This window comes from Papaver somniferum, chromosome 2 (assembly GCF_003573695.1).
Source record: "Papaver somniferum cultivar HN1 chromosome 2, ASM357369v1, whole genome shotgun sequence".
NCBI lineage: Eukaryota > Viridiplantae > Streptophyta > Magnoliopsida > Ranunculales > Papaveraceae > Papaver > Papaver somniferum.
In genome coordinates, this window is record NC_039359.1 from 36,114,922 (window position 1) to 36,127,560 (window position 12,639).

Below are 12,639 nucleotides of genomic sequence, written 5' to 3' on the forward strand. Positions count from 1 at the left end.
ATCCACAGGAGAGAGAAAAACGCTTTTCCCACTGAAGCCAAAAACCCTTCGGGTTTCTTTTCCAAAACTCATTTTTTTTCCCAATCTTTTCAATGATTCTCTCAATTCTGAGAGGCTAATTAGGTAGTTCACTGGCCCCTACTGCAAAAGGTTATGTTGTTCACAAATCTATGTGATATTGTATTTCTTTTAGGGATTTCAAGGATTCAAAAGTTTAATTGCTGATTGATTACTCATAGGGGTTTTATGGCAGAAATGTTTGATTACTCATACGGATTTGATAGATGTGAGCTACTAATTGGTCTGTGCTTTGGGAGTTTTGTTCCAGCGGCTTCATGTTTATCAAGTTGGTTCATGAATCTCAACTTTTCCCCTGGTCTTTCCCCTTGTCAGTTTGATGATTCACCTACTTCGTAATTGCTCCTCCGGTAACCTCCCTACACATCATGCTGGTAATTGCTTATTACCTCTTGGTTTATTTACTTCACCTGATTGTGTCGCCTGCTGCTGCATCCTTTAGAACAGATGTCAAGATTGTAAGGTTTAATCTCAAAAACACCTTTCCAATCAAGTTTTTTTCCTCTGATCTATATACCTGCAACATTTTTTTGTTCCCTGGAACTTGCCGCAACACCCATAACTTTATTTAAATTATGTCCACCGCTTATCAAATTATCATTGATTTCATGTATAAATTCAGTTGTTTGCTACTATTACTTACCCCCAACACCTTTATCAAGACCCAGCTCTCCCAGCCCTTATTACCCCTATTATTTTCCTATCCTTTTTTCTTGCGGTTGCCTGTGAACCCAAACCTGAGTGTGTGTTGCTCTAAACTCTCCATTACCATGTCATCTCTTTGGACCGGTGATGTAAACAGACTTACCAATTTTATTCAAGATTCCATGAACCTGGCTGGTGGAAGGCACGACAATTTCTCCCACATACCCCATGAGTTTTTAGCTGCTTCCAGTAACTTATGGAGGCACTGTCTTATTGGTGGTTTTTCTTCGAAAGCTGAGGTTAGACCTAAAGACCTCAGTCGTGCCTGCAAGTATAAGTGGAGGATTCATGGAGGTATGTTTGTACTTAATCTAAGAGAACATATTTACCTTATCAGGTTTAAGTATTATCATGAGATGGTTCGTGTTTTGCGTCAAGAAACTAGAATAATATGGGGTGACTTGTTTGTGCAGAAAAATGGGATGAAAACCTGGATATCAATGATATTTCTCATACTCATGAAGAATTTGACATCACGGTCCATGAGTTCTACCCAGATCAGATTGCAGGTTTAGCTCCTGGCTTATACTTACGTCGTATGGGTGTCATTGTTGCACGTAACTTACCCTTCCGAAGACCCAACGGACTGTATTCAATACAACTTCGTGTCAGAGTTGATATTCGCCAACCGCTACACTTTGGCACACATGCTGAATATGGAGAAGGAGAAGAAGCATGTATCAATTGGCTTGGATTTGAATATCATGAATTCCCAACAGTGTTTTGCTCCTTCTGCCATAGGGTTGGACATAAAAGACATGATTGTCCAGAGATTATTTTCGCACAACAGCCTGCACAACAACCAGCACAAGGAGAGCCTTATGTCATTCCACCACTTGCAGAGTTATTCCCTGACTACCGTTCTGGTGAAGATGACAGCATGGATTACTCGGATAGCCTACGCGTCCATGCCTCCAACTCCCCAGCACAATCGGAGATTTCAATCCCTGATTATGATGAATCAATTACTCAAGACACTGCATCTTCAGCCGCTTCATCGAATCAGAGGAAACCACCAAGTGAGGAGAAGAGTGAGAGCCAAATACCAAGAGGCGAAACCCACCTCATCTCATGGACGTCATCACCAATGAAACCGAGAACTCTACACTGCCATTTCTCATAAGGGTTTAACTGAAGTTACTCAGGCACGAGAACAACTCAACATGGAGGATTACCTTGATTGGATTGCAACTTGGCCTGCAAACAAGAGACCAAAATATGCTAAAATTGCTGCAGCCAACCCATCCTATCTTGTTGATTTGTACCAGGCATCCAGGGCGTCAAAGAAGCTGAAACCCCAAAACATCCCGACTGCACTTTAGATGGATCTGGACAGTGAAGAATCGGATGATGATCAATGTAATGATGCAATGAAAGTAACGTCATGTACTAACGATGATGAAGCTTCATCCTCCAAAGCTCCCAAGCCGAAGCCGCAGAATCCGTAATTTGAATCCCTGACATGAAGAAGTATCACAGTAATATCTTAAAAGCAACATAACCTAGTCGTAGGGCCGGTGGACGCTAGTCACTTTTCCTGTTTTTTTGGTTATCTAATAGGCCCCTAGTAGTATTAATTTCCCTTCTGTTTCAGTGTACTTTACTTTTCCTGTTGTGTATTGTGTAGTTTATATCTTTACTTTCCTGTTGTCTGTTGCTTATTCTGTATTCCGGTCCACTCAAAGTTTCTACTACTACTACTAAGTAGCCTTTGGTGTACCTAGAAGTAGTTTGAACTAAACCTCTGGTTTCTTAGCTTGTTTAGTTTTTCTTTTCCCTTCTTCTCTTGGTTTTTGTTAAGCCAGCAGTTCCGGACAACACCACGGATTTGCTGCGTCTCATAGCGTAGAACTGCAGAGGTATCACACAACCTACTACAATTCAACATTTGCGTGGACTAGTTTCTACACAGACCGACAATGGTATTTCTCTCCGAAACTTTGGCTACTTCTATGCATATGAATAATCTACAACACACACTTCAATTCCAACATAGCTTTTCGGTACCAAAAATTGACCATAAAGGAGGGCTTTGCCTCATGTGGAATGATCAACTCCAAGTTAAAATACTAGAACAATCGCAGAGCTACATCCATGCACGTGTTACTCCCCCGACACCAGGACAACCATGGTTATTCATAGGAATTTATGGACCACTTCAAAGTGCTGCGCGATGGGATCTTTGGAAAAACTTCACCACCATATTCCCAAACACACAACTACCATGGTTACTAATGGGAGACTTTAAAGAAGTACTTGACCAAACAGAAAAAAAAAAAAAGAAAAAAAAAAGGAAGACCAGTCACGTTTGCGCAATCACAACCGCTACTCAACATGATTGATGAAGTCGGACTGGTAGACATGGGATTTCAAGGAGACCCATTCACTTGGACCAACCAACAACAAGGAGCCGACATTATCATGGAACGCCTGGACCGCGCATTGGCAAACCAACGATGGAGAACAGTCAACCCACACACCGTAATCACACACCTGCCACGTATTACTTCTGACCATGCACCTTTACTCCTACAACCACAGGCGATCAAATGGCAGTGCGCAAGAAATTATAAGTCTGAACACTTATGGCTTTCACACCTACATATCAAATAGATAGTCAGTGGAGCATGGAGTCAAGAGGACGATGAGGATCCGACAAATGCACTACATCTAAAGCTAGCCACTACAAGCAAAATCCTCACCCAATGGAATCGGAACACTTTTGGTCACTTACCCACCATGATAAAGTTATCCACGGCGCAAATACAAAATTCTCAACACCAATGTGCACACCAAACGGAAAATGCATTAAATTACTGGCTCCAGCAAGAGAAAGATGTACGCAACAACCATTTGATCTTACTCACGAACCATGCCACCTACCGGAAACAACAGTCAAGAATTCAATGGCTATCATCGGGAGACAATAATACAACTTTCTTCCATACTACAACAACAATTCATCGGGGGCACAACAATATTCAGCAGCTAAAGGATCAGCAAGGCAGATGGACGTTCGATCAAAACAACATCACCAAACTCATAATAGACCATTTATCTTCCCTATATGTTGCACCGACCACCTCCATTGATGATCAGCTGTTTGAAGCAGTATCACCTCGTCTTACCCCTAGTCAGTGCTCTACACTGACTGCCGCAGTAACCCCGACGGAGATTAAAAAGGCGTTGTTCGATATTGGCTCAAAACGTGATCCTGGACCAGATGGTTATAAAAGTAAGTTCTTTCAAGTTTTTTGGGATACCACTCATGTGCATCTGATAGCCATGGTTCAAGATTTTTTTATAGAGAAGTCATACACCCCAAAATGAACCATACAAACATAACCCTCATCCCTAAAACTGACCACCCTTCTTCACCTTCCCATTTTAAACCTATAGGATTGTGTAATGTGACTTACAAAATCATAGCCAAAATCCTAGTCAATCGACTAAGACCTATTCTACCCTTTATGATCAGTCAGTAGCAGAGCACATTTGTTCCCCAACGATTAATCCATGATAACATCACTACTGCTGGCGAACTATTCCATCATATCAGAACATCGACCAACACCAATATCCTAAAATTTCTATGAAGTTAGACATACAAAAAGCCTATGACAGTCTTGATTGGGGTTTTATCCATTGTGCTCTGGAAAAACTAGGGCTCCCGGACACGTTCATCCGATACCTGATGCTTTGTATCTCTTCAGTCACCTGCTCAATAAATATTAAGGGGATTCCTACAGGTTTTATCACACCTACCATGGGAATTAGGCAAGGTGACCCCCTCTCTCCGTACATCTTTATCTTATGTGCCGAGATTCTCTCAACTAATCTCTCCAACCTAGAGCACCATAACAAAATCAATGGACTTAAAATCCGTAAACACCTCCCCCCCCCCCCCCCCCCAACCCCAACCAATCCTCCACCTAATGTACGCTGATGACTTACTTATCACGTGCAAAGCTTCGCCTCAAAACTGTCATAACCTCAAAACCCTACTACACTCTTACTCTACCTCTGCTGGCCAAACCATCAACACACCAAATCTACCATTATCCATCATCCTCACCTATCCCCCCAAAGCATTATGGCGTTACAACAACAGTTCTCTATGAATACTTCGACAATTCCACCAATGTATCTGGGAGTTCATTTTAAACAAGGCACATCATCAACCCATATATACACCCCTCTTCTTCAGAGATTGGATCGAAAAGCGAAAGGCTGAAAAACCAAATGTTTAAACCCACCTGGAAGATTGGTACTCATCAAAACATCCCTGACGCTCACGGCCAACCACATAATGCATATACAACTATTGCCCAAACACGTTCGCGACAAGATAGACCAGATGAATCGAAAATTCTTTTGGGGCCATGATTCTACCACAAAGAAACATACCATAGGAGGAGACAAGCTAACAACATCTAAAAACCAAGGAGGACCGGGAATCAGGAAAAGCGAACTTCACAACCAAGCGCCCTTGATGAAAAGAATATGGACTCTCCATGACCGGTCGGAATCCATCTACACATCTTTAAGTAAAGAGAAATATCTAAAGGATGAGGAGATCCTAAGAAACTATGACAATATTCCTGACACTGCCAGCCCGATGTGGAAACATGTATGTTCTCTGATACCCATCCTAAAATCCAATTGTCAGCACCAGATCCGTAATGGCACCACTACCAGTACTACATCAAATGTATCCTCCGCTACCAACCACTCACTACAGCACAATGTGATGGCATAGAGAGAGTTTCAGAACTCATTGATCCGATTACCAAACAATGGATTCCTGAGCAACTAGCCCGGCTACCAACAGATGCAGCTGCTAGAATCATCAATATCCACCTACCGCAGACAGGATCGACAGATAAAATCTCCTAGTCCCACCATAGATCTGGTATATATACCACCGTTTCGGGATACAACCAACTAGCTCTTCAGATGGAAACCAACCAACCCAACCTTCTACCCGCATCCAAGTACCTGTGGACACTCCCCATCCCACCGAAAATCCGGCTTTTCTTGTGGAAGACCCTCAATGAAGGACTAACAATCTTCAACACCCTACACCGCATCCGTCTTACCTCCTCCCCATTATGCCCGGATTGCAACCTAGATACGGAATCTGGAAACCATTTATTGCTCTACTGTCGAGTCGCAATTGAGGCTTGGCAACTATGTTTTTCCCAACTGTCGTGCGACCCAGATTTTTCCTGACACCAACCCCCGGCGGTTAACCAAAACTCAACCTTGCAACAATTACTAAATTCAAAAATCCCAACTTATGCTACCAAGGCCTTTTGTTTCCTTCTATGGACGCTCTGGCTTGCCAGAAACCACCTTGTATATAGGAGGCAACAACAAAGACCAGCTGACATTGTCCGGATGGCTTTCCAGCTCCAACAAGAATTCACCTGGGCTAATATCTTATCAACCAACTTCCAACCAAATCATCCGTAATGCCCTACCACCATCTCCCGCGGCAAAAACACAAGAACAATCTTCATCGGATGGAGACTTCCAAACACAGACTGGATCAAGATAAATACATATGGAGCAGCAAGAGGACACCCGAAGCATGCAGGGGAAGGTCTTATGTGTAGATCGTCAGGCACCACTACTATTAAGGCGATTTCCTAACCCTTGGGAATCACTACTGTGCTTATGGCAGAAACATGGGCTCTACTCCTTGCGGTCAGAACTGCAATCGATCACGATTGGCCAAAAGTTTGGTTCGAGACAGACTCCACCAGCCTAATTCAATTCATCGAATCAAAAACACCACCGCCCTGGTACCTTCAAGCAATGATTGGAGAAATCTTCCCCGCTCTCCAAAGTATTCCACACCATGCACTCACACATATCTACAGAGAAGGAAACCAAGCAGTAGGTGGACTTGCAAACAATGCGGCTGATAGCAGTGAAATCCATAATTTCACCACTTCCATTTGGGATCACGTAGTTCCTCAATTATTAACTTCTATTACTTTCAATGATACGTCAGGAGTGACGTATCCCCGTGTACTAAACTTCTAGTTTTTCCAATTCTATTTTAATGCTTCAAAAAAAAAACAATATAATTACTTGTTAAATGACATAATTTTCGACACTTGCTACATCTTGTTCTTGGTAACTGGTATTCTTAACAACTCTTGACTCTTCACATATCACACAGATAAAATTTCCCCTTATCCTTTTTTTTTAAAGAAAAATACATCGTAAATATATTGCTTTACTGCTTTGCACATCATAAGTATAATTGGATGCATAACACTCATCAATATGCGACAACAAAGAAGAAATATCCCCAATGGTGTGGCAATTAAGCATTCCTGACAGATTGGATTGTAAGGGACAATATCTGATGATAAATTGGGTATCCACCTTCGTCCGAAAATATACAATGAACCTGTATCTCCAACTATTTTTTTATAATTTTTGATTTTATCATACAGAGAGATTCGGTTCCTACAACCATATAAACCCTTATCACACATTTCTTCGTGTTTGAAAAAGAACTGGACCATTATTTTCATCTTAAGATTAGCATAAATAAATTTGTGAATTTGTTCCACAATTCAGATCTATTCATAATTATTCAAAATTAAAAAAGGAAAAAAAATATTAATAAACATTTTTGAAATTTGATCTTGTACACACATGGAATACAACTATTTTACAAAAAGAATTTCTCCCTTGATTTATTTCATCAAAGAATCTCTCTTCAACTTGAAAATATGGGTTATTCAATCATGACAATCTGATACATCTTGCTATTGTAGATGTCTTAAAATTTTTGGCCAATTCGAGTTACCAATCACCATTCGCCAAGGTGTATGGGTGATGGTTAAAACGTGTAATAGTCATCAAATCATGATAGATCTCGAAGGTATGTCTACCAAAACTTCTTGATTTTTTTTTCTAATTCCCAAAATAGAAAAATGCTTGTTTGGGCGTCCATAAAAATCAAAACCTTAAAATATAAAATAATTTAATATAATTAATCCTTTGTAAATTATCTTGCATACGAATCTTGATGCTTTGCTTCAGGTTTCCATCCGTATTTACTATATAACAAAGTGAAAAAGAATTTTTCTTTTAAAAAAAAAACAAAACGTAAAGGCGAGTACCAATAAAAGGACTTCATAATTCAAGTTAATTTATTTCCTACAGTCAATTGTAAGTATCATTGGGAGCTAACTGAATGGTAGGTCTTTTCTCCTTGCTAATTCATAGGGCTTGACTTTAACGTCGTTGTATCGCCTTTTTTTCATGCTTATTTAACGTAAAGCTTACTAATTCTATAATAAATAAATACCTACATTTACTTTGTATTTTTTTTCAATAATATAGACCATATATAGTGTATTCACTTTAAAAAATAACTAAGATTATATATGAGAAGTACGCTAAAAAAAATCAGTCCAATCAAAGGTATAAAACTATCAAAATTAATCACAATAGAGACAAATTTACACGCACACACATGCATTTCCAGCCTAAAGAGCATCACTATAACATGGACAAAAACTATGTTGGAAGTTCAAGCTTCGAGATCGACCAAAAAGTAGTTGGGGCAAGGAAAACTTTCGAGAATAAAGTGGCGCAAAAAGAGGAACATATAGAAAAATGTGATGACAATATCATGTCTAACAAAAAAAATTACAAAGGAATGAAGCGGAAGAACTCACTAACTGAACGGCTAGGCGATTTTAGTGTTGAATCATCGAAGAAATTACATATTGATAATGATTAAATTTGAATGAACATTTGTTGCACCATAGGTTACGTTACTCTTGCACTTACCAACACTAAGCTTTACACAAACATTTGAATCTTGTAATTCCTTTGTTTACGTAAATCAACAAAATAAGTGCAATTATCATCTCATCTTGGTGTTGTGCTCAATTCATCACGTGAAGGAAGTTTGAAGCACAAAAGAAAAAGGTAAAGGAACTGCCAAAAGACTATACCTATAGCCCCATAAAGAGCCTTGCAAAGATTTAGACTGAAGTCGGGCTCAACCTTTTTGTGGTTAGTTGACTTTTACGGTTAGCATAGTTATTAAAGAATCGGTTACAAATGTAAAAATTATTTGTTCACATCAAAAAAAATCATAGTTAATGTTATTCATGCTTGTCAAAGAAGACTAAAATCATATTCAAAGAAAGTTATGAGTAACCAAAGTAAAATACCATATATTGTAGTTAGCATTAGCCAAAGAAAGTTATTAGCAAGTTAATTAAGATAAATACAATGAACATAAATTATCTAAATTTTCGATTTATTTTACCATATATTAGCAATATTGTTAAATTCCTTTCGTGGAATCAGAAATTAAGGTGACGTAACCAGTAACATAAGAAAGATGCAATTTCCACTATATTTAAACATTAAATGAGAACTAAAGTCTGAAGAATGGTTTCCACTTGATTTCAGAAATATACACATGACCTCTTATTTCCACGCAGCTCGAGAGATAATTTTTTGCGATGTCATTGGAAAAGAAACCAAAGAAAACATAATTGTATTAATGTTAAAGATAGAAGGAAACTATGATGTATAAAGTTACTTGTATTCCCATAAGAAATACTTGACCACCGTACAGTTAAAAGAAGTATATAAAAATTGTTGCACTACGGACTTGCTAAGAGAAGCATAAAATACCAACTTAGTAAAAAAGCAATTCCCATGTGACATCTCTCCCCTGTTGCAATGCCTGGTATGCAATAAGTACTCTCTCACTCTATTGTTATTTGTCACTTTTTTTAATATTAATTTGTCACATGACACATCAAGCACATATTGACCAATGCCTAAAAAGGTCGTACTATATCCATGACGACAGTACTGGATATTTTTAATAAACTTTTGGCTGATAAGATTGAAATCTTGCTTCAACCGGAATTAATATAGATTTTTATTTACAACTCAATTTTAAGAGAGTAGTCCCACGGTTGATTAACATCTTTTTATACTCGTTTGATGTTGTAATTAGATGGAGCGTAGAAATTTCATCCGATGTGATATAAAATATTTGACGGATCTATATGACAAAAGACTGCAAGAGCTTGTCCTTTTATGCTAACTCAATTATTTTCCCGAAGATCCTTATATCACTGCATGAGCTTGTCCTTTTATGCTAACTCAATTACTTTCCCGAAGACCCTTATATTACCTCAAGGTTCATAAACCTGCTCTTCCTCGTAATTTTTGGTACTTGGTATTTTGTCTTTGATAATTGTTTTCTTGATAACAGTTGACACTTGACAAATCACAAAAATCAAATTTTCCTTTACTCGTATTTCGGAAATGCACACCCATAAATTTTAACTTGCTCCTCCCTGATCAACCGAAAATTAATATTTCAGTTGTTTTGAAATATTAAAACGCAAAGCTAAGACAATATACTTTCAAAACAAAAACAATATGCTTTGAGTTACAGTTGCCAGAGACAACTTTTGCCATTTTCCACTTGGGGTTATAGATTCGTGGTAATGATTTCGTTATTCTTGAGATTACCTGGTCGGAGCTAGCTAACCGTGATTGAGCGTGTGCGTGTGTTGTACTTTGCGTGGATGTAGAATTCTGAGAAATATCTTCCTCCTTAAAGGCCTTGACAAAATAAGCTCTCACGTTAAACGGTGATGAAATCCTTGCTTCTTATTGGCCGAAATAGGCCTTTTCTAATGTAGAAGCTACGGTGAAGACACTTGGCATAACTCTATTAGTCGAAATATTAAAAATTGGGTTACACTTTGTTTACATCGAGTATTTAACTGTCCGTTAGTAACACCGTCGACAAAAAAGAAGGCGGACAACACTTCCGTCAAAGTTTTAATCTAATTAGTTTCGTTACACCGTGTTTACACCAAATACTTAACTGCACGTTAGTAACACCTTCTAAAGTCAACAATACTCCCATCTTGGATTTAGAATTTCACAAAGAAAATCCACAGGCCCGCCGTATTTGGAATCAATAATATATTAGGAAGCCAACACTAATTAGGATAGTAGATACGTACACAAAAACTTACAGACAGCGTAACTTTTAAAAATCTATAAAAAAGGCCGGTTTAATAAAATACGTAACTTTTAAAAGAGGTTAACTATACATAGTAATACGTCTACGGTAGGATTACAAGCGGTTCGGTTTCCACACATATGTTAATAATGGGCGACAATTCTAAGCAGGGTAGGTCAAACGTTTATAGCACTAGTTTCTCACCCGTACGATGCACGGGTCTATTTCTTGCTTATGGAATATTGGATGTCCTTGTTACAAAAACATTATAAAAATCAGTGACATATCATTAAGCATGATATGCCTGATATTCTTGCTACGAAAAAAAATCAACAAACTATCTAAGTTTGTGTGCAGAAAATCAAAACGAACCAAAAAAAGCTAAAACAAATACATGTTCCAAGGGAGGCACTACACCACAGTTTAGAGTGAAAGAGAAAATGAAAAGTTCTGTATATAATCTACTGCCTCGATGAATTTTCTTATGCTACTAAATCCAGGCCATGCATGTGCAATACTATTGCGTAGGTGCAACTAACCTACCTTGACATAATTGTGAGCCACTCAAGTACTGTAATCCAATACTTCGTATATACTGGATTCAAATAGGTGATTATATATAGAGCGTATACATATATATATGCATGTGTATGATAGAATTATAGGATGAATCTCTCCTTGTTAGTGTCATTCTGGAGTGACCTATAGGTGCGGAAACAGGTTGACTAATCCTGGCTCTAACCCCTAAAAGCATTAAAAAAATCCAAAAAACTTTATATTTAACTTATATTTCGTAGTTAAACCTTTATATTTTATGTTTGTTTTTTTAGCACTGCTCATTCTTAGTTTCTGACTGATCTGTCATTGAAAATGAGCAAGACCTCTCCTATTTGAAAATTCCTATGCAGTAAAATCATATACGACTATATTCAAACAAAAATTAACCGTTGCCGATAAGGGAAATCTTTTTGTAGCGTAGATCGAGAATAATAGCATGAGATCTCCGAGTATGAGGCCCTCTGTTCGTGCAGTCCCTTTGGTAGTGATCCATGAGTTAAGCGAAATGCTACATGCTTAAATGAAGGGTTATATCTTCCCCAAGAAGTGTGTACCTAACCTAATTTATATGGGCAGTATAGTACAACTTGTACTCATACTTCGAGTTAGGATTTTATTTTTTATTTTTAAAAGAAGAGTACAAAATTACACCATTGCATGGGAATATTCAACAAAATATCCAACAAATCCGTGTAACATTGTCTCTTTCACATACGAAGTGGGGAAAGCAATTCTAGATGAAAGAGTCAATATCACACCATTGCATGGGAATGCAATTAATATTGTCTTGCTATATTGTTTAACGAAATAAAAGCATCGACATGGATTATTATGAAATTTTTGTTCTTCATAGTCTTGCAATAAATTCATTCTTATTAAATGGAAACAACTTATCAATATAATAAACAAAAAACCAAGCATAAAATCATCTGAAACTCGAAGTTCAATACATTTAATATCACACTCAGTGGATAATTCCACTTATCAAAATGTATTTGGTAAATATTTTAGAAATACGCACATGATCGGATCATTTAAAACTACCAATCAAGAGTGTAGTTGTAAAACATCGTTACCTTGGACTTATCCCTGTAGGATTAAAATAAAGAACAACACATAGATAAAGAACATCACATAGATAAAGATGACAAAAAAAAAGATAAAAAAAAGATAAAAAGTATGATAAAATTTGTCAACTCATCCATTTATCGCCATCCAAGAAAGTGGGATAAAAGATATACTTAACGTAAGTTGATAAG

The 12,639-nt window shown here is 37.8% G+C and overlaps 1 protein-coding gene across 1 annotated transcript; it reads left to right on the top strand.

The window, feature by feature from the left end:
• LOC113347367 lies at positions 1-2,536 on the top strand. The gene is made up of 2 exons (XM_026591009.1): positions 1-1,077; positions 1,197-2,536. Exons 1-2 carry the CDS (start codon positions 654-656, stop codon positions 1,904-1,906), a joined length of 1,134 nt encoding a protein of 377 aa, XP_026446794.1. The 5' UTR covers positions 1-653; the 3' UTR covers positions 1,907-2,536.
• Positions 2,537-12,639: the final 10,103 nt, after the last annotated feature.